At 27.3% G+C, this 23,757-nt stretch overlaps 3 protein-coding genes and 1 pseudogene across 3 annotated transcripts; all 4 read right to left on the bottom strand.

The window, feature by feature from the left end:
* Positions 1-398: 398 nt before the first annotated feature.
* On the bottom strand, positions 399-1,556 carry LOC126264630 (uncharacterized). The gene is made up of 3 exons (XM_049963250.1): positions 1,331-1,556; positions 1,137-1,252; positions 399-527 (listed from the first exon to the last, which is right to left on the bottom strand). Exons 1-3 carry the CDS (start codon positions 1,509-1,511, stop codon positions 432-434), a joined length of 393 nt encoding a protein of 130 aa, XP_049819207.1. The 5' UTR covers positions 1,512-1,556; the 3' UTR covers positions 399-431.
* Positions 1,557-17,439: 15,883 nt separating this feature from the next.
* Positions 17,440-18,191, bottom strand: LOC109601813 (succinate dehydrogenase [ubiquinone] iron-sulfur subunit, mitochondrial-like; the record flags this gene model as incomplete). Its single annotated transcript, XM_020018101.2, is given in 2 exon segments — positions 17,440-18,149; positions 18,152-18,191. Coding segments are annotated over 2 exon segments (750 nt in total), but the record flags the coding sequence as incomplete, so codon positions are not given.
* Positions 18,192-18,549: 358 nt separating this feature from the next.
* LOC109607352 (succinate dehydrogenase [ubiquinone] iron-sulfur subunit, mitochondrial-like) lies at positions 18,550-19,324 on the bottom strand (annotated as a pseudogene).
* A 261-nt stretch (positions 19,325-19,585) lies between these two features.
* LOC109606018 (succinate dehydrogenase [ubiquinone] iron-sulfur subunit-like) lies at positions 19,586-20,665 on the bottom strand. The gene has a single exon (XM_020022595.2). The coding sequence runs from the start codon at positions 20,663-20,665 to the stop codon at positions 19,706-19,708; it is 960 nt and encodes a 319-aa protein (XP_019878154.1). The 3' UTR covers positions 19,586-19,705.
* Positions 20,666-23,757: the final 3,092 nt, after the last annotated feature.

The following is a 23,757-nucleotide window of genomic DNA, read 5'->3' as shown; positions in this document are numbered from 1 at the left end:
ATTTTCATCGTGTCAGTAATTTGTTTGAATAAATAATTCTAATATTTTGTATCAAATAGTATATTAACCTGAACGTTGACATTTTCAAGTCTTTCGTTCTCCAACTGATTAACCCTCTTCTGTAAATTATCTAATTCTAAGTTTTGCTTAGATACTTAATTTTTGATATCGTTCACACTTACAGCTAGCGAGGAATATAAGAAAAGTAAACATCTATAATATATTCTTCTCTAAGAATTCATGTACATGAGCTGTCGCTTGTTCCTGATTACTCCTGTATCAATTTTTCTATCTCAGCTGGAGGTTGAGACTCTGATGTTACCAAATCGTACATATGAAGGTATTGCGATTTTAATTCACTTATTTCTTTGGATATGGAAAACCACCACCCCGTGAAATTTTTACTTACTTTTTATTTATATGTTGAAATGTTACTTTAATACGATGAATTTGTTCATGTTGTCCCATAAATGTCGATCAACTATAATGCTGTTGTTGTCTAGAACTTCCACTGACTCGTCTTTTTTCTGAAATTATAATCAAAAATTGGTATTAAAATATATTATATTATCCTATAGTGTATTTACATAAGGTAGGGAGTGAAATAAATAACCGGGATTGCAAATACTATTTTTAGACAGATATTAAAAGAGTATTCTTTTGGATTCAATAATTTAGCATAAAAATGGACACTATAATTGGTATTATTGGCTGTAGTTTCAAATAAATAATAAATTAGATAAATATGTAACTAGAATGGCACTATACTCCTTACGCCTGAATGCAAAATCTAAGTATAAAGTAGATATCAACACCAGCCAATCAGACATCTGCGGCCATGTGCTTATCAGGCAACTAAACTTGTTTATTTTACTTCGTACGTAGTTTGAATGGAGTATAGTATATATTCTTGTTTTTCGATTTATAACTAGCTTCCAGAGAGAATGGCAAGAGGGAGTAGATAAATTAACTTTATTAAAAAGGTTATTATAGTACTTCATTCGTTTCTGTCAGACAAAAAAAAGAGTTAAAGCTGATGAAAGATTAAATTTAATACAATTTTACATAATTTTCTTCGTATCAGTAATTTGTTTGAATAAATAATTCTAATATTTTGTATCAAATAGTATATTTACCTGAACGTTGACCTTTTCAAGTCTTTCCTTCTTCAACTGGTTAACCCTTTTTAGTAAATTATCTAATTCTAAGTTCTGCTTAGGTACTTCATTTTTGATATCGTTCACATTTATAGCTGGGGAGGAATTTAAGAAAAGTAAACATCCATAATATATTAGTATTTTTACTATAGTAATAGTTCTAAGAAACTTACCAGTTAGGCAAAATGGACCTTCATGCATCATCCCAAATTCACGCTGATACTCAATATTCTTGTGGATGTGTATCAGTTCCATAGTCATCTTTTGGCATTGGACTTGAATTTCTAGTTTATCTTCTCTTTCACGTTTAAGTTGTTTGTCTACCACAGCCATCTGCTTGTTCAGTTCACGCATTTCGGTAATGTATCCCTCCAATCTCTCCGATTTTGCATCCGCCTCCTCACGACTGGAAAAAAATCATATCAATTATATACCCTAGTTACGACGTAATCAATGAAACACTTTAATTCAAAATCCTGCCTCTCTGATAACATATTCTGTAGGATCTGAACCATCTCCTTCATGTTCTTCCGCATTTCATCTCGTTCCTTCAACCATTTTGTCTCTCTCACCTTGAGAGAGTCCTGCGCATTTTTACGAAACAAAAAATTATCTTGTGCTGTGTACAATTGATTATACGTTTACTTTATCTTCTTGGTAAGACTGTTGTTTTCTTCTTCAGTTGTTTTAATTTTACTCTCCAAAGTTCTTATTTTAGATTTTAATATATTTATAGTTTGGACGTTCATGGCTGTCCTAGTTTTGAAATCCGAAACGGTTTTTTTCTCACAGTCAATACTATGCTCTAAACTCTAAATTAATAATTTATAACAAATAATTATTAATTACTTTCATTATTTTAGTACCTGTATCTTTTGTTGTCATGCTTTAAACAAAAGAAACATATATTGTTTTAATTGTTTCTTCACATTATCATTATCCAAAATTTTTCTATCAATTTTTCAACCCCCTTGTGTTAACAGTTTTCCTATAAAATCATTGATTTTTCTTCAATAAATTACTTATTGCTAATTTTTGTTTAGATACTTCATTTTTGTTATCCTTTAAATTTGCATATCAAATATATGACAGTATTTTCATTATAGTAAGATGTCTAAGAAACTTGAAACTAGTTTGATACAAGATACTTTCTTCCATTATCCCCAATTTACGCTGTTGCTCAATATTCTTTCTAAACGTTAATTTAATGAAATTAAAAGCAAAATTAATATACATTCATTAAAACCACATTATCCAGCGTTGGTTATTAATTAATCAAATTTAATTTGCGTTGTTTTCACCAAGTATTCATTTCAGATTATCTTGATTAAATCTGATTGTTCAAATATGCGTTGGAATGTATATCAGCTGGAACACATTTTTTCCGATTAATAAATTTATTGAAACGTGGGATTCCAAAAAAAAAAACCGTCATAACGTCCGCTGATAAAACCCATTTCATTTTATGAACTGAGAAAAAATTTGTTTGCTGTGTCAGTTTCTGTGGCGTTAATTGAATTTAACAAGTAAATTAACTGGACGCATTCGCCATTTTTTAAACAGTCACGTTTAATAATTTAATTATTTCTTATTTAACAATTATATGTTATTAGTGTGATTTTGGTCCTAATTTAATTTAACGATAATATACAAATTATATAATTAAATTTTATGGATTAGCAAATATTTGCATAATTAATACTCACAATGTTTATTTTAAAAATGAGGATTTGATGTTCAACAATTTATTATGAGATTAGAAGAATCTTCAGTAGATCCAATGGTAATTGGAAAAAGTTTCCGATCTAATTCAAGATTTGCCTGAACTTTAATTAAGTTCATTGATCCTGTCAACGATGGAAAATTACGTGCGAAGTTTACTTTTCAATGAGAATATCACATAATTAAATTTTGTTGGTTTAATAACCAATAATATCGATGCTGCTGTTAAAACAATGTGCCAAATTGTAAATTTTACAATACCTGAAGTATTTCATTATGGCAAAATTCCAAACCAAGACATCGATTTTGTACTCTATAATATTTTCGGTTTCATTAACCTTTGTTTTCGTCCTTAAGTTAATCCTTTATACCCCAATATACCGTGCTACTTAAGTTCATTGAGCTTATATAATTATATTTAATGTTTTTCCATAATAAAATTGTGCTTGAGAATTTAATTAAAGAAATGAAAACAAATTACAAACGGCAGTTACAAACAAAATTGCAATCGACGGTGAGTAAATACATTGAATACAAAGGAACAGACTAAACAAAAATCTCAAATGAGTTCTTTGTGAAATCGAACCAGTATTCCGCAACATTAAAAATGATTTGTTTAAGCTTTTTTCTTATATATCTTTCAGTTTCAGTGTCTGTAAAATTTAGAAGTGGTTAACTATTCCAATTTGATTACTGTATTCTTGTCAATTTTATATATATTAAATATTTCTTCCTGTTTTACAACACACTATCCTCATTTGAAATTTACTTTTTACAATATTGAACCATAGAAAATTGTGAATAACAAAAAGAAGAAATAGATTGACATAACAGATATAAATGACTACATATTTAAAATAATATTGTTTTAGCTTTTTTCTTATTTTTCTTATATTTCAGTTTCAGTGTCTGTTAAATTTAGCAGTGGTTAACTATCCTAATTTGATTACAATATTCTTGTCACTTTTATATATATTAAATGTTCTTTCCTGTTTTACAACATACTATCCTCATTTAAAATTTACTTTTTTAATATTGAACCATAGAAAATTGTGAATAACAATAAGAAGAGATATATTGACATAACATATATCAATGACTACATATTTAAAATAATATTGTTTTAGCTTTTTTTCATATATATCTTTCAGTTTCAGTGTCTGTTAAATTTAGCAGTGGTTAACTATTCTAATTTGAGTACTGTATTCGTGTCAATTTTATTTATATTAAATATTTTTTCCTGTTTTACAACACACCATCATCATTTGAAATTTACTTTTGATAATACTAAACGATAGAAAATTGTGAATAACAGGAAGAAGAGATAGATTAACATAACATATATCAATGACGACATATTTAAAATAATATTGGTTTAGCTTTTTTCTTATATATCTTTCAGTTTCAGTGTCTGTTAAATTTGGCAGTGGTTAACTATCCTAATTTAATTACAGTATTCTTGGTCAATTTTATTTATTTTAAATATTTTTTTCATATTTTGCAACACACTATCCTCATTAGAAATTTACTTTTTATAATATTGAACGATAGAAAATTGTGAATAACAAGAATAAAAGATAGATTGACATAACAGATATCAAAGACTACATATTTAAAATAATATTGTTTTAGCTTTTTTCTTATATATTTTTCTGTTTCAGTGTCTGTTAAATTTAGCAGTGGTTAACTATCCTAATTTGATTACAGTATTCCTGTCAATTTTATTTATATTAAATATTTTTTTCCTGTTTTACAACACACTATCCTCATTTAAAATTTACTGTTTATAATATTGAATGATAAAATATTGTGAATAACAAGAAGAAGAAATAGATTGACATAACAGATATAAATGACTACATATTTAAAATAATATTGTTTTAGCTTTTTTTCATATATATCTTTCAGTTTCAGTGTCTGTTAAATTTAGCAGTGATGTTCGTATTCGTGTCAATTTTATTTATTTTAAATATTTTTTTTTATATTTTGCAACACACTCTACTCATTAGAAATTTACTTTTTACAATATTGAACGATAGAAAATTGTAAATAACAAGAATAAAAGATAGATTGACATAACAGATATCAAAGGCTACATATTTAAAATAATATTGTTTTAGCTTTTTTTCATATATATCTTTCAGTTTCAGTGTCTGTTAAATTTAGCAGTGGTTAACTATTCTAATTTGATTACAGTATTCTTGTCAATTTTATTTATATTAAATATTTTTTCCTGTTTTACAACACACTATCCTCATTTGAAATTTACTTTTTACAATATTGAACCATAGAAAATTGTGAATAACAAGAAGAAGAAATAGATTGACATAATAGATATAAATGACTACATATTTAAAATAATATTGTTTTAACTTTTTTTCATATATATCTTTCAGTTTCAGTGTCTGTTAAATTTGGCAGTGGTTAACTATCCTAATTTGATTACAGTATTCCTGTCAATTTTATTTATATTAAATATTTTTTTCCTGTTTTACAACACACTATCCTCATTTAAAATTTACTGTTTATAATATTGAATGATAAAATATTGTGAATAACAAGAAGAAGAAATAGATTGACATAACAGATATAAATGACTACATATTTAAAATAATATTGTTTTAGCTTTTTTTCATATATATCTTTCAGTTTCAGTGTCTGTTAAATTTAGCAGTGATGTTCGTATTCGTGTCAATTTTATTTATTTTAAATATTTTTTTTTATATTTTGCAACACACTCTACTCATTAGAAATTTACTTTTTTAATATTGAACCATAGAAAATTGTGAATAACAATAAGAAGAGATATATTGACATAACATATATCAATGACTACATATTTAAAATAATATTGTTTTAGCTTTTTTTCATATATATCTTTCAGTTTCAGTGTCTGTTAAATTTAGCAGTGGTTAACTATTCTAATTTGAGTACTGTATTCGTGTCAATTTTATTTATATTAAATATTTTTTCCTGTTTTACAACACACCATCATCATTTGAAATTTACTTTTGATAATACTAAACGATAGAAAATTGTGAATAACAGGAAGAAGAGATAGATTAACATAACATATATCAATGACGACATATTTAAAATAATATTGGTTTAGCTTTTTTCTTATATATCTTTCAGTTTCAGTGTCTGTTAAATTTGGCAGTGGTTAACTATCCTAATTTAATTACAGTATTCTTGGTCAATTTTATTTATTTTAAATATTTTTTTCATATTTTGCAACACACTATCCTCATTAGAAATTTACTTTTTATAATATTGAACGATAGAAAATTGTGAATAACAAGAATAAAAGATAGATTGACATAACAGATATCAAAGACTACATATTTAAAATAATATTGTTTTAGCTTTTTTCTTATATATTTTTCTGTTTCAGTGTCTGTTAAATTTAGCAGTGGTTAACTATCCTAATTTGATTACAGTATTCCTGTCAATTTTATTTATATTAAATATTTTTTTCCTGTTTTACAACACACTATCCTCATTTAAAATTTACTGTTTATAATATTGAATGATAAAATATTGTGAATAACAAGAAGAAGAAATAGATTGACATAACAGATATAAATGACTACATATTTAAAATAATATTGTTTTAGCTTTTTTTCATATATATCTTTCAGTTTCAGTGTCTGTTAAATTTAGCAGTGATGTTCGTATTCGTGTCAATTTTATTTATTTTAAATATTTTTTTTTATATTTTGCAACACACTCTACTCATTAGAAATTTACTTTTTACAATATTGAACGATAGAAAATTGTAAATAACAAGAATAAAAGATAGATTGACATAACAGATATCAAAGGCTACATATTTAAAATAATATTGTTTTAGCTTTTTTTCATATATATCTTTCAGTTTCAGTGTCTGTTAAATTTAGCAGTGGTTAACTATTCTAATTTGATTACAGTATTCTTGTCAATTTTATTTATATTAAATATTTTTTCCTGTTTTACAACACACTATCCTCATTTGAAATTTACTTTTTACAATATTGAACCATAGAAAATTGTGAATAACAAGAAGAAGAAATAGATTGACATAATAGATATAAATGACTACATATTTAAAATAATATTGTTTTAACTTTTTTTCATATATATCTTTCAGTTTCAGTGTCTGTTAAATTTAGCAGTGGTTAACTATTCTAATTTGAGTACTGTATTCGTGTCAATTTTATTTATATTAAATATTTTTTCTGTTTTACAACACACTATCATCATTTGAAATTTACTTTTGATAATACTAAACGATAGAAAATTGTGAATAACAGGAAGAAGAGATAGATTAACATAACATATATCAATGACGACATATTTAAAATAATATTGGTTTAGCTTTTTTCTTATATATCTTTCAGTTTCAGTGTCTGTTAAATTTGGCAGTGGTTAACTATCCTAATTTAATTACAGTATTCTTGGTCAATTTTATTTATTTTAAATATTTTTTTCATATTTTGCAACACACTATCCTCATTAGAAATTTACTTTTTATAATATTGAACGATAGAAAATTGTGAAATACAAGAATAAAAGATAGATTGACATAACAGATATCAAAGACTACATATTTAAAATAATATTGTTTTAGCTTTTTCTTATATATCTTTCAGTTTCAGTGTCTGTTAAATTTAGCAGTGGTTAACTATTCTAATTTGATTACAGTATTCTTGTCAATTTTATTTATATTAAATATTTTTTTCTGTTTTACAACACACTATCCTCATTTGAAATTTACTTTTTACAATATTGAACCATAGAAAATTGTGAATAACAAGAAGAAGAAATAGATTGACATAACAGATATAAATGACTACATATTTAAAATAATATTGTTTTAGATTTTTCATATATATCTTTCAGTTTCAGTGTCTGTTAAATTTAGCAGTGGTTAACTATCCTAATTTGATTACAGTATTCTTGGTCAATTTTATTTATTTTAAATATTTTTTTTATATTTTGCAACACACTCTACTCATTAGAAATTTACTTTTTACAATATTGAACGATAGAAAATTGTAAATAACAAGAATAAAAGATAGATTGACATAACAGATATCAAAGGCTACATATTTAAAATAATATTGTTTTAGCTTTTTTTCATATATATCTTTCAGTTTCAGTGTCTGTTAAATTTAGCAGTGGTTAACTATTCTAATTTGATTACAGTATTCTTGTCAATTTTATTTATATTAAATATTTTTTCCTGTTTTACAACACACTATCCTCATTTGAAATTTACTTTTTACAATATTGAACCATAGAAAATTGTGAATAACAAGAAGAAGAAATAGATTGACATAATAGATATAAATGACTACATATTTAAAATAATATTGTTTTAACTTTTTTCATATATATCTTTCAGTTTCAGTGTCTGTTAAATTTAGCAGTGGTTAACTATTCTAATTTGAGTACTGTATTCGTGTCAATTTTATTTATATTAAATATTTTTTCTGTTTTACAACACACTATCATCATTTGAAATTTACTTTTGATAATACTAAACGATAGAAAATTGTGAATAACAGGAAGAAGAGATAGATTGACATAACATATATCAATGACGACATATTTAAAATAATATTGTTTTAGCTTTTTTCTTATATATCTTTCAGTTTCAGTGTCTGTTAAATTTAGCAGTGGTTAACTATCCTAATTTAATTACAGTATTCCTGACAATTTTATTTATATTAAATATTTTTTTCCTGTTTTACGACACACTATTCTCATTTAAAATTTACTTTTTATAATATTGAAAGATAGAAAATTGTGAATAACAAAAAGAACAGATAGATTGACATAACAGATATCAATGACTACATATTTAAAATAATATTGTTTTAGCTTTTTCTTATATATCTTTCAGTTTCAGTGTCTGTTAAATTTAGCAGTGATTAACTATTCTAATTTGATTACAGTATTCTTGTCAATTTTATTTATATTAAATATTTTTTCCTGTTTTACAACACACTATCCTCATTTGAAATTTACTTTTTACAATATTGAACCATAGAAAATTGTGAATAACAAGAAGAAGAAATAGATTGACATAACAGATATAAATGACTACATATTTAAAATAATATTGTTTTAGCTTTTTCATATATATCTTTCAGTTTCAGTGTCTGTTAAATTTCGCAGTGGTTAACTATCCTAATTTGATTACAGTATTCTTGGTCAATTTTATTTATTTTAAATATTTTTTTTATATTTTGCAACACACTCTACTCATTAGAAATTTACTTTTTACAATATTGAACGATAGAAAATTGTAAATAACAAGAATAAAAGATAGATTGACATAACAGATATCAAAGGCTACATATTTAAAATAATATTGTTTTAGCTTTTTTTCATATATATCTTTCAGTTTCAGTGTCTGTTAAATTTAGCAGTGGTTAACTATTCTAATTTGATTACAGTATTCTTGTCAATTTTATTTATATTAAATATTTTTTCCTGTTTTACAACACACTATCCTCATTTGAAATTTACTTTTTACAATATTGAACCATAGAAAATTGTGAATAACAAGAAGAAGAAATAGATTGACATAATAGATATAAATGACTACATATTTAAAATAATATTGTTTTAACTTTTTTTCATATATATCTTTCAGTTTCAGTGTCTGTTAAATTTAGCAGTGGTTAACTATTCTAATTTGAGTACTGTATTCGTGTCAATTTTATTTATATTAAATATTTTTTCCTGTTTTACAACACACCATCATCATTTGAAATTTACTTTTGATAATACTAAACGATAGAAAATTGTGAATAACAGGAAGAAGAGATAGATTGACATAACATATATCAATGACGACATATTTAAAATAATATTGTTTTAGCTTTTTTCTTATATATCTTTCAGTTTCAGTGTCTGTTAAATTTAGCAGTGGTTAACTATCCTAATTTAATTACAGTATTCCTGACAATTTTATTTATATTAAATATTTTTTTCCTGTTTTACGACACACTATTCTCATTTAAAATTTACTTTTTATAATATTGAAAGATAGAAAATTGTGAATAACAAAAAGAACAGATAGATTGACATAACAGATATCAATGACTACATATTTAAAATAATATTGTTTTAGCTTTTTCTTATATATCTTTCAGTTTCAGTGTCTGTTAAATTTAGCAGTGGTTAACTATTCTAATTTGATTACAGTATTCTTGTCAATTTTATTTATATTAAATATTTTTTCCTGTTTTACAACACACTATCCTCATTTGAAATTTACTTTTTACAATATTGAACCATAGAAAATTGTGAATAACAAGAAGAAGAAATAGATTGACATAACAGATATAAATGACTACATATTTAAAATAATATTGTTTTAGCTTTTTCATATATATCTTTCAGTTTCAGTGTCTGTTAAATTTCGCAGTGGTTAACTATCCTAATTTGATTACAGTATTCTTGGTCAATTTTATTTATTTTAAATATTTTTTTTATATTTTGCAACACACTCTACTCATTAGAAATTTACTTTTTACAATATTGAACGATAGAAAATTGTAAATAACAAGAATAAAAGATAGATTGACATAACAGATATCAAAGGCTACATATTTAAAATAATATTGTTTTAGCTTTTTTTCATATATATCTTTCAGTTTCAGTGTCTGTTAAATTTAGCAGTGGTTAACTATTCTAATTTGATTACAGTATTCTTGTCAATTTTATTTATATTAAATATTTTTTCCTGTTTTACAACACACTATCCTCATTTGAAATTTACTTTTTACAATATTGAACCATAGAAAATTGTGAATAACAAGAAGAAGAAATAGATTGACATAATAGATATAAATGACTACATATTTAAAATAATATTGTTTTAACTTTTTTTCATATATATCTTTCAGTTTCAGTGTCTGTTAAATTTAGCAGTGGTTAACTATTCTAATTTGAGTACTGTATTCGTGTCAATTTTATTTATATTAAATATTTTTTCTGTTTTACAACACACTATCATCATTTGAAATTTACTTTTGATAATACTAAACGATAGAAAATTGTGAATAACAGGAAGAAGAGATAGATTGACATAACATATATCAATGACGACATATTTAAAATAATATTGTTTTAGCTTTTTTCTTATATATCTTTCAGTTTCAGTGTCTGTTAAATTTAGCAGTGGTTAACTATCCTAATTTAATTACAGTATTCCTGACAATTTTATTTATATTAAATATTTTTTTCCTGTTTTACGACACACTATTCTCATTTAAAATTTACTTTTTATAATATTGAAAGATAGAAAATTGTGAATAACAAAAAGAACAGATAGATTGACATAACAGATATCAATGACTACATATTTAAAATAATATTGTTTTAGCTTTTTTCTTATATATCTTTCAGTTTCAGTGTCTGTTAAATTTGGCAGTGGTTAACTATCCTAATATGATTACAGTATTCTTGTCAATTTTATTTATATTAAATATTTTTTGCTATTTTACAACACACTATCCTCATTTGAAATTTACTTTTTATAATATTGAACGCAGATATTATCTTAAACTCATATATTAGTCTGATTTGGTTTTGTGAATGTATTTAATAATGCTTTTAACAGCTAAAATTTATTCTTAGTAAGATATAAATATTTTTATTAACTAAATCTACTTTAAGAGAGACGAAAGAAACAGTTAGGGTAGAAAACACTTAAACTAGTGCTATAATAAATAATTTTAAACCCAAAAATGGCATTTAATATTACCTACTCTGGCGGGTCATAAGGAACATCAAGCGATTATAAATTTAAGAATGAGGTAAATTAAAAGCATTTTACATGTAAATACCCTTTTCAGCGAATATTTATTTGACACCTCGAACACTACATGTAGGTAATAACAGCCCGAAAGGGATGCTGAACGTTACAGAAGAAAGATTTGTACTCCGGTGATAATGAACTCGATAATACCCATGAACCGTTCCAATATCCCTTCTATTTTATTCCCGGTCGTGATTTTAAAGAACCCCTAATGAGGTTAGTAAACGCGTCTTCCTTTTATTGTTATGGTATCGTTGGGGATGCGAATTTCACGCTAGTTTTTCGTTATTTTTTCGTGTACGTACACTTTCGCTTTAAAGTGATCTTCGTAAATTGTGCCATTAAGGTTTTTTATTAAAATATTGGGTTATTGTAATTTCATATTCTATATGCAGACAAACAAATTTTCAAAGACAAAATAAAAAGTTGATTCTGTACAATAAAATGGATTACAATTTTCACAAAAAATATGCTCGGTATGAGCATAAAATGGAAATTCAACGGAATAATTTGTTTGGCTGGATTTTCCTCTTCATTTAAATTGTTTGACAAGTATTTACATATGTACGTATAAATGGATCAAGAGAATTAAATTAAAAGTTGAAATTTGTTTTAAATTATTTCGTTGGTTCAAAAATACTTTTAAAAACTAACAAAAATGAAATATGTGTGTTACTTTTCTTATATTATTTTAAATATTTTTTAATAAATTAAAGGTACAGTTTTAAGTACGGAAAATCTATGAATATTTATTGAAAAAGGTTAAAAAAATATAGAAATAATTCATTTTTAGTGACGAGTCTATATTTTATTTATAAAAAAATTATGGTCTTGCTTTAACATCTTACAAAATAAAACTACACAAGAAGTTTGTTACACCAACAGTGAAATATATGATGGTGATTCTATTATGTTATGGGGATGCTTCAGTTCTTCTGGTGTAGCCCCCCTTTAATTAATTTGTGAACAGGGATATATTAAACAACAATTTGCTTCCAAATATTGACGAAATGATGTTCTTAATAAATGTGTTTCAACATAAAAACGATCCCAAACACAAATTTAAAATTGTGACGTATTGGTTAAAAGACTCGTCATAGTAATTCAAGAATCTTGAAGAAATATGAACTTATCGTATATTTGGAAAATTGTCGAGTCTATGCCATAGAGATGGTCCAAAATTATAAAACAAAAAGGATATTATACAAAATTGATAAAATAAAATATAAATTTCTACATTGTTGGACATCTGTCTTCTCTCAAATTTTGTCCATTCATTTTTTTATTGATTGCTTTATATTTATTTATTTCGTTAGTTCAAAAATATTTTTAAAAATCAACAAAAATGACATATGTATATTACTTTTCTTATATAATTTTAAATATTTTTTAATAAATATAGATACAGTTTTAAGTAAGGAAAATCTATGAATATTTATTGAAAAAGAAAAAAATTAGTAGAAATAATTAATTTTTAGTGACGAGTCTATATTTTATTTATAAAAAAATTATGGTCTTGCTTTAACATCTTACAAAATAAAACTACACAAGAAGTTTGTTACACCAACAGTGAAATATATGATGGTGATTCTATTATGTTATGGGGATGCTTCAGTTCTTCTGGTGTAGCCCCCCTTTAATTAATTTGTGAACAGGGATATATTAAACAACAATTTGCTTCCAAATATTGACGAAATGATGTTCTTAATAAATGTGTTTCAACATAAAAACGATCCCAAACACAAATTTAAAATTGTGACGTATTGGTTAAAAGACTCGTCATAGTAATTCAAGAATCTTGAAGAAATATGAACTTATCGTATATTTGGAAAATTGTCGAGTCTATGCCATAGAGATGGTCCAAAATTATAAAACAAAAAGGATATTATACAAAATTGATAAAATAAAATATAAATTTCTACATTGTTGGACATCTGTCTTCTCTCAAATTTTGTCCATTCATTTTTTTATTGATTGCTTTATATTTATTTATTTCGTTAGTTCAAAAATATTTTTAAAAATCAACAAAAATGACATATGTATATTACTTTTCTTATATAATTTTAAATATTTTTTAATAAATATAGATACAGTTTTAAGTAAGGAAAATCTATGAATATTTATTGAAAAAGAAAAAAATTAGTAGAAATAATTAATTTTTAGTGACGAGTCTATATTTTATTTATAAAAAAATTATGGTCTTGCTTTAACATCTTACAAAATAAAACTACACAAGAAGTTTGTTACACCAACAGTGAAATATATGATGGTGATTCTATTATGTTATGGGGATGCTTCAGTTCTTCTGGTGTAGCCCCCCTTTAATTAATTTGTGAACAGGGATATATTAAACAACAATTTGCTTCCAAATATTGACGAAATGATGTTCTTAATAAATGTGTTTCAACATAAAAACGATCCCAAACACAAATTTAAAATTGTGACGTATTGGTTAAAAGACTCGTCATAGTAATTCAAGAATCTTGAAGAAATATGAACTTATCGTATATTTGGAAAATTGTCGAGTCTATGCCATAGAGATGGTCCAAAATTATAAAACAAAAAGGATATTATACAAAATTGATAAAATAAAATATAAATTTCTACATTGTTGGACATCTGTCTTCTCTCAAATTTTGTCCATTCATTTTTTTATTGATTGCTTTATATTTATTTATTTCGTTAGTTCAAAAATATTTTTAAAAATCAACAAAAATGACATATGTATATTACTTTTCTTATATAATTTTAAATATTTTTTAATAAATATAGATACAGTTTTAAGTAAGGAAAATCTATGAATATTTATTGAAAAAGAAAAAAATTAGTAGAAATAATTAATTTTTAGTGACGAGTCTATATTTTATTTATAAAAAAATTATGGTCTTGCTTTAACATCTTACAAAATAAAACTACACAAGAAGTTTGTTACACCAACAGTGAAATATATGATGGTGATTCTATTATGTTATGGGGATGCTTCAGTTCTTCTGGTGTAGCCCCCCTTTAATTAATTTGTGAACAGGGATATATTAAACAACAATTTGCTTCCAAATATTGACGAAATGATGTTCTTAATAAATGTGTTTCAACATAAAAACGATCCCAAACACAAATTTAAAATTGTGACGTATTGGTTAAAAGACTCGTCATAGTAATTCAAGAATCTTGAAGAAATATGAACTTATCGTATATTTGGAAAATTGTCGAGTCTATGCCATAGAGATGGTCCAAAATTATAAAACAAAAAGGATATTATACAAAATTGATAAAATAAAATATAAATTTCTACATTGTTGGACATCTGTCTTCTCTCAAATTTTGTCCATTCATTTTTTTATTGATTGCTTTATATTTATTTATTTCGTTAGTTCAAAAATATTTTTAAAAATCAACAAAAATGACATATGTATATTACTTTTCTTATATAATTTTAAATATTTTTTAATAAATATAGATACAGTTTTAAGTAAGGAAAATCTATGAATATTTATTGAAAAAGAAAAAAATTAGTAGAAATAATTAATTTTTAGTGACGAGTCTATATTTTATTTATAAAAAAATTATGGTCTTGCTTTAACATCTTACAAAATAAAACTACACAAGAAGTTTGTTACACCAACAGTGAAATATATGATGGTGATTCTATTATGTTATGGGGATGCTTCAGTTCTTCTGGTGTAGCCCCCCTTTAATTAATTTGTGAACAGGGATATATTAAACACCAATTTGCTTCCAAATATTGAGGAAATGATGTTCTTAATAAATAGGTTTCAACATAAAAACGATCCCAAACACAAATTTAAAATTGTGACGTATTGGTTAAAAGACTCGTCGCAGCAATTCAAGAATCTTGAAGAAATATGAACTTATCGTATATTTGGAAAATGGTCGAGTCTATGAAGATGGTCCAAAATTTTAAAATAAAAAGGATATTATACAAAATTAATAAAATAAAATATAAATTTTCTTCATTGTTGGACGTATATTTGCTTTCAAATTTTGACCATCAATTCTTTTATTGATTGCTTTATATTACCTTAACTTCAACTGTGAACAAAATGAAATACAGGTTTTTTTCTTAATTATCTCCCCTGTCAGTTTATATTGAATTGTGTGCCCGTAAATAAATTAAGTACGGGTTCGTTAAGCCAATCAATCTCGAGACAAGACAAATTACCAAATTATTTGCTCGAATGCTCTTCTTATTGCTTGAAACTATTTGGAAACGTCAATATTGATATTAAGCAACGATTAATTCATAATCTTGGACGCCCCCTTTTCAAACGCAAAATCAAATTATCCGGTTACGTCTCAGGGAGAACTTAAACGTTCGTTTCAATATAAAAATAATAAATTGAAATGTTACTTACGCAGATGGTTAAATTTTCAATGCGAATGATTTGGGGGCTCCATCGATTCGTGCACTCAGAATTCCGCTTCTTTAAATCTGTCGATTCCGTATGGTATTACAAATAAAATAAGAGAATGTGCGTTACTATGGCTTTCAATTACTTATTCGTGCGTACATTTATTTCTGACAGTGCCTGTTGTAGACAACATTGCATTGAAATTGAAGTGATTTAAAAGTCTCATGACTAAACGTTGTTCATACGATAACAACCTTCAACTTTACACAGAAATAGCTAAAAGTTAAACTTTAAAAATGTTTAGTGACATAATATTTAAAGTTTGGAGAAAATATGTGAACCGCAAGGAATATTTCCATCTTATGTTATATATTTAATATGGGTACGTACATACTTATTTATATGAAAAATATTTACCTTTAAATTATTTTCAGTCAATTTCGTGTTTGCATTTTACTACGAATCTATTTTGTTCCTGTGAACCGCTTCGTATGTTAATAAGTGGCTAATTTTGAACAGAAGTGGAAATGCTTTCAGATAAATATAGCTTTCAGCATGGAAAGATGTAATCAACGGTTGTTTTCTGTTATTCATCAACCTCAATTTATGTGAATTTAGTAAACTACAATTATGCTACACCTGAATTAATGGTTTTAATATCATTTATAAATGAGTCGTTACTGATTTAGAATAAGCAATCAAACTGTTGAATTACAAATGGAGAAATCAATCTACTTTAATTAGTTAGAAATTGGTTATAATTAGTCTGTTAGGTAAGGTAATAATTATGAGAAAAGGAAACATTTAATTGTGAACAAAGGATTGCATAATTTTAAATTCTTTTTCTTGCTTTTTATGTTGCAGCTAGTTCAGAATAAGCACAATGATTACTATTGGAGATGTATATATACCTTCTCTACAAGACACTCTAAATATTAATATTGGGTCAATTTCTTTTTTAATATTAATTAGAGGGTCCAACACTTTTAATCCTGTTTTGTTTAGATTTAAATTATATGACTTTTTGAAAGACTTTGACGAATAGTTATCCCCTGAAATGTAAATGTATAATAGCTAAATAATAATGAAATTATAAATTTCAATTTTATCTTTACTCAAATATATGATTATTTTAGCTTCAGTGACATCTCAGCTACCAAAAACAATACATAATGAATCTAGTTAATTTATTAGTTTCATTTTATCAAAATCCAATTAAACTAAATCCTACATTCAGAATGTTAAGGAGATCACAATGAATATGCCATAATTCACTCCAAAAAACTTAGATTAAAGATAAAATAAGAAACAATAATTTGAGACACTTTAAAAAAACTTTTAATTGTAAAAATGCTTCTATAAAATTGTACAATATTTATTCTTCATTTTCTACTTTACATTGCACCTCACACATCTTGTTTGGTTCAGCCGGAACAGTCCCACACATCTCCGGATTCCGCTTCCTCTTCATTCTGCTCATCATAAGCCGAATGTTGGCTATCGCCTTGGCTGGATTAAGTCCTTTGGGACAACAGCTGGTGCAGTTATTGATCGTGTGACATCGATAAACGTTAAAGTAATTCGTCATAGTCTTAAGTCGTTCGTCATAGCCCTGATCTCTAGAATCCGACAACCACCTGTAGGCATTGAGAAGAGCCGCCGGACCCAGGAAGTCGTTCTTGTCTTTCGAGTGGCCGTGCCACCAATACTCCGGACAGGAAGTCGAACAGCAGGCGCAAAGGATGCATTCTACGGTGCCATCGATTCGGTCTCTGTCTTTTGTGCTTTGGAGTAGTTGGCGTTCTTTGGAGATTTTATCTTTGTATATTAAATAAGGTTTAATTCTGCGGTGTTGCTTGGTGAAGTGCCTGAAGTCGACGACCAGCTCTCTTATTACGTACATGTGGGGCAGGGGGTAGATTTTTGTCACACCTTTTGGTTTTATCGTTGACAAGCAGGCAAGTCGATTTTGGCCGTCGATATTCATACCGCATGACCCACATATACCTTCTCTACAAGACACTCTAAATACTAATGTTGGGTCAATTCCCTTTTTAATTTTTATTAGGGTGTCAACACTTTTTACCCTGTTTTATTTAGATCCAAAATATATAACTTTTTGAATGGCTTTGACTAATAGTTATTCCCTGGAATGTAAATGCATAATAGCTAAATAATAATGAAATTATAAATTTCAATTTTATCTTTACTCAAACATATGATTATTTTAGCTTCAGTGACATCTCAGCTACCAAAAACAATACATAATGAATCTAGTTAATATATTAGTTTTATTTCATCAAAATCCAATTAAACTAAATCCTACATTTAGAATGTTAAGGAGATCACAATGAATATGCCATAATTCACTCCAAAAAACTTATTTTTGTCTATTTCAGTGAGTCGACTCAGATTAGATTAGATTAAAGATAAAATAAGAAACAATAGTTTGAGACACTTTAAAAAAACTTTTAATTGTAAAAATGCTTCTATAAAATTGTACAATATTTATCCTTCATTTTCTACTTTACATTGCACCTCACACATCTTGTTAGGTTCAGCCGGAACAGTCCCACACATCTCCGGATTCCGCTTCCTCTTCATTTTGCTCAGCATAAGCCGAATGTTGGCTATCGCCTTGGCTGGATTAAGTCCTTTGGGGCAACAGCTGGTGCAGTTATTGATCGTGTGACATCGATAAACGTTAAAGTAATTCGTCATAGTCTTGAGCCGTTCGTCATAGCCCTGATCTCTAGAATCCGACAACCACCTGTAGGCATTGAGAAGAGCCGCCGGACCCAGGAAGTCGTTCTTGTCTTTCGAGTGGCCGTGCCACCAATACTCCGGACAGGAAGTCGAACAGCAGGCGCAAAGGATGCATTCTACGGTGCCATCGATTCGGTCTCTGTCTTTTGTGCTTTGGAGTAGTTGGCGTTCTTTGGAGATTTTATCTTTGTATATTAAATAAGGTTTAATTCTGCGGTGTTGCTTGGTGAAGTGCCTGAAGTCGACGACCAGCTCTCTTATTACGTACATGTGGGGCAGGGGGTAGATTTTTGTCACACCTTTTGGATTTATCGTTGACAAGCAGACAAGTCGATTTTGGCCGTCGATATTCATACCGCATGACCCACACATACCTTCTCTACAAGACACTCTAAATACTAATGTTGGGTCAATTCCTTTTTTAATTTTTATTAGGGCGTCAACACTTTTTACCCTGTTTTATTTAGATCCAAAGTATATGACTTTTTGAATGGCTTTGACTAATAGTTATTCCCTGGAATGTAAATGTATAATAGCTAAATAATAATGAAATTATAAATTTCAATTTTGTCTTTACTCAAATATATGATTATTTTAGCTTCAGTGACATCTCAGCTACCAAAAGCAATACATAATGAATCTAGTCAATATATTAGTTTTATTTCATCAAAATCCAATTAAACTAAATCCTACATTCAGAATGTTAAGGAGATCACAATGAATATGACATAATTCACTCCAAAAAACTTATTTTTGTCTATTTCAGTTAATCGACTCAGATTAGATTAGATTAAAGATAAAATAAGAAACAATAATTTGAGACACTTTAAAAAAACTTTTAATTGTAATAATGCTTCTATAAAATTGTACAATATTTATTCTTCATTTTCTACTTTACATTGCACCTCACACATCTTGTTAGGTTCAGCCGGAACAGTCCCACACATCTCCGGATTCCGCTTCCTCTTCATTTTGCTCAGCATAAGCCGAATGTTGGCTATCGCCTTGGCTGGATTAAGTCCTTTGGGGCAACAGCTGGTGCAGTTATTGATCGTGTGACATCGATAAACGTTAAAGTAATTCGTCATAGTCTTAAGCCGTTCGTCATAGCCCTGATCTCTAGAATCCGACAACCACCTGTAGGCATTGAAAAGAGCCGCCGGACCCAGGAAGTCGTTCTTGTCTTTCGAGTGGCCGTGCCACCAATACTCCGGACAGGAAGTCGAACAGCAGGCGCAAAGGATGCATTCTACGGTGCCATCGATTCGGTCTCTGTCTTTTGTGCTTTGGAGTAGTTGGTGTTCTTTGGGGATTTTATCTTTGTATATTAAATAGGGTTTGATTCTGCGGTGTTGCTTAGTGAAGTGCCTGAAGTCGACGACCAGGTCTCTTATTACGTACATGTGGGGCAGAGGGTAGATTTTTGTCACGCCTTTTGGTTTTATCGTTGACAAGCATGCAAGTCGATTTTGGCCGTCGATATTCATACCGCATGATCCACATATACCTTCTCTACAAGACATTCTAAACGCTAACGTTGGGTCAATTTCTTTCTTAATTTTTATTAAGGCGTCCAACACTTTTAACCCTGTTTCATTTAGATCCAAAGAGTATGACTTTTTGAAAGGCTTTGGCGAACATTTATCTCCTGGAATGTATCTGTATATTTGAAATGTTTTGTGCTTCGGTGTAATGGGTACAACAGGTTTTTTGTCGCCACATTCTTCCACCTTTTTACATTCATCAACCTTTTCACACTCATCAATCTTAGAACAATATAATCGTTTAAATCTACTTTTTAAGGGATTAAGGGATTTAAGGGGTGAAAAGAACATTGTATAAATAAGGCTTAATATAAACTAGTATATTGTCAACTTGACATTGTCATTTAAAAAATATCAAAAATAATATAACTCAATCAATTTGCTAATATAAGTGAATAATTTGTCACACTATTTTTAACTTTATTTGATACTTTTGTACATTTATATTTTTTATTTGAAAAATTATTACCAATAAATCAAGACTTTCAGTTAGTAATAACAAATAATCTAAATAACAGTTGTGTGAAAACTTCTGTAAATGTATTAAGTTTCAAATCACCTAAACAGGTTGGCCATTATCTATAGGCAAAATATTTATAAACCCACACTCATTATTAAAGAAGATCAAATTAAAGAAAACCAATATTCATTGGATAATTATAGAATATTTACAAACACTCTCTTTCGTAGATGGATTACAAAGGCAAGGTCGTACTGAAATTGTGGAAACTCGTATTGGCTCATTATAAAGAGACGTTGGACTGATACTATAATTTCCATGGCAAAACTTGACAATTTGGGTCGTTCATAAATCAATATTAATAAACATATATCAAGTGAACCAAACAGTAATTTAAGTACAAAGCGACTTTGAAACCAGTCCCATTAATGTGAAAGGAAATCAGATATTTCCACGAATTTTTGTCCTATGCTCCGTAGATTTCTGTAAATTGATTCGTGGCCTTTTGCCCTTTTCGAAACGCACCATTTATTATATTTCAATTGTTTAAACACAATTAAGAGCTTGTTTACTGAAACCAAATGACTTGTTCTGGATTTGTATTATTCACTTTACTGTTTTGAACTAACTAGTAGTAGTAAAAAATAGTTTTCGTACATCAGGAGTAATTTATCAATTTTAAGCCTGGGATGTAAAACACAAAACCATTACACAAACATGTCGGAAATTTTGTATTTTATTTTTATTTAGTGCAAAAACCAACACATTTTATAACGTTGTTTGTGTTTTAGTTTTACCAGTTGATTCATTAGTTAAAACCGTAATAAATCCGACACAATATTAATCAAGTTTAGTGGATGTACGTATAAAGATGATTAAATGGAAAAATACGTTTCATAAATGCCATGGTTTAATCATGGAGTTTATTTATGCACCTGTATTATAACTACGGACTGAACTACAAATGCTTTATGTGTGGTGCTTTTTGCTATAACAACTATGTGATGGATGAGGATGAACTTTCCATATAATATCATATTTTGAAGCTTCCCTTGAGCCTCTGGTTTTTCAGTTGACTAAAGAAGCTCATCCTTATGGGTTTCTCTCTTAAGTTATCCAGCTTCCACTTCTTGTCCTGATTGGTAAGGTGTTGAAGCTTCCAGTCATCAACATTTTTCTTGAGCTAAAGCTTATTTAAGTACTGTACTCTTAAGTTATTCAGTCCTGATTGACAGGAATTGTCGTAATCCATCCATTTTACGTTTCTTGTAAGAATATTATCAATAAAACACCTATTTTTATTATTTTTTACACAAAAAGTTGCTTAATTTTTCATTGGTGCAGGTATCAGGACGACTTTGAAGCTGCTCATCTTCAGTGCATTTATTGCCACGTTTAAACAGACAAAACCAAAACAGTGTGTCTTCATCACAGCATTTTCTTCAAGCCCATTTGAATTCCATAATTTTTATCTAAAAAAACTGTTTTAAATATAATGTAAGAAAAAAATAATTAAATAGAGAAACAATATATATAAAACACTTTTTATATATCTTGTTTGGAATGAACAAAACCAATCGAGGAAGATAGGAGATCTTCCTGAGGAAGGATTGGATTGGATCCGTTAGCTTCCCACTGCCACAGGCTTGTGGAGTGGTACTGAGCCCCAGGACCACGACAAGGTGGACCCATCCTGGGGAAGTTTAAGTTGTTCTCTTCTATATATAAAAAGTGAGTTCTTGTTATCCTCTCTTAATTTGTGTGGAATCAAATTGTTCAACATTTTGATGAAGTTCTTCTCTTCTATCTAATGGTTATTTCTTTATAATTTACTGGTGATGTATTTCCAATCATGTCGCAGGAGGATTTTACACAAAATGATGTTTAATATTTTCATTGGTGCAGGTTTCAGGAAACAGACTGAACTAAAATTGTGTGTCTTCATCACTTACAGCATCTTTTTCAAGTGCATTAGAACATTTGGATACAATAATTTTTAACCCAAAAAAGTTTTAAATATAATCTAAGAAAAAAAATAGATAGCACAGAAGTTTAAATTTTAGTATGCCAACGATAAGAAAGAAAATATTCTTGATTCTATAATATTGTTAATAAAAATATCTGGGAATATCAATATTGTTGATGTATAATTAATAAAATACTTTAAATTAAACTGGAAGCTACAAAATATAATGTTGTAATGTGTTTGTTCGTAGCACCTATATTTTATTTTTAGTTACCAATAAATATTTTAAGTATATATTATTTTAGCAATGATTTTTTTTAATTACGAAACTTCCAAACTATTTATTCACTTACTCTAAACAGGTAAACATACTTTATTTGTTTTGCTATACCACTTGAAGGTTCATCATTACAAATGTGCCATTAAAACTGCAATTTACTGTTAGTAATAATGTGGTTTGCTGCAGATTGCGAAAACATATTTGTGCAATGCAAACTGGAGGTAAACATCGAATGTTTTAAATTTAATATGTACCAAGAAAAGGAAAATTATTTAGGTAAGTTTAATAAGAATTCATTAAATACATCTATAAAAATAAATTTTAAAATTTGGGGGTAAATTACTGAATAAAAAATTAAACCTAATTAATTTTTCAGTTGTAAATTATATAAAAAATAGTTAATTTACTTATAATTTTTATAGATTTTTACAGTTATTAATTAATTAAATACCAGAAAAAGCAGTTAAAATTATTTACATTTACGTTTAGCTTAAAATAATATAACTTTGTTCAAAATAACTAACACAATAATACAATTAAAACAATAATAAATAACAATTTTTTGCTACGAGTAAAAAATTTTGGGTTGGACTGTGATAAAAATATTTAAAAATTACATGGAGAAATATCTGGATTATGTGGTGGATGGGGTAGAACTTCCTTTAATATTTTGAAGT

This window comes from Aethina tumida, chromosome 2, assembly GCF_024364675.1.
Source record: "Aethina tumida isolate Nest 87 chromosome 2, icAetTumi1.1, whole genome shotgun sequence".
Classification (NCBI taxonomy): domain Eukaryota; kingdom Metazoa; phylum Arthropoda; class Insecta; order Coleoptera; family Nitidulidae; genus Aethina; species Aethina tumida.
Note: the sequence above shows the minus strand (reverse complement) of the source record. Positions and strands in the feature narration are given on the sequence as shown.

Bases quoted from the DNA above. Each gene is read 5' to 3' on its own strand.
- LOC126264630 (XM_049963250.1), bottom strand. From the start codon at position 1,511: ATGCGTGAACTGAACAAGCAGATGGCTGTGGTAGACAAACAACTTAAA. The intron at 1,253-1,330 runs GTAAGTTTCTTA...ATTCCTCCCCAG, and splicing joins AGGTCCATTTTGCCTAACTG to CTATAAATGTGAACGATATC. The intron at 528-1,136 runs GTAAATATACTA...TTATAATTTCAG, and splicing joins TTGAAAAGGTCAACGTTCAG to AAAAAAGACGAGTCAGTGGA.
- LOC109606018 (XM_020022595.2), bottom strand. From the start codon at position 20,665: ATGTTCTTTTCACCCCTTAAATCCCTTAATCCCTTAAAAAGTAGATTT.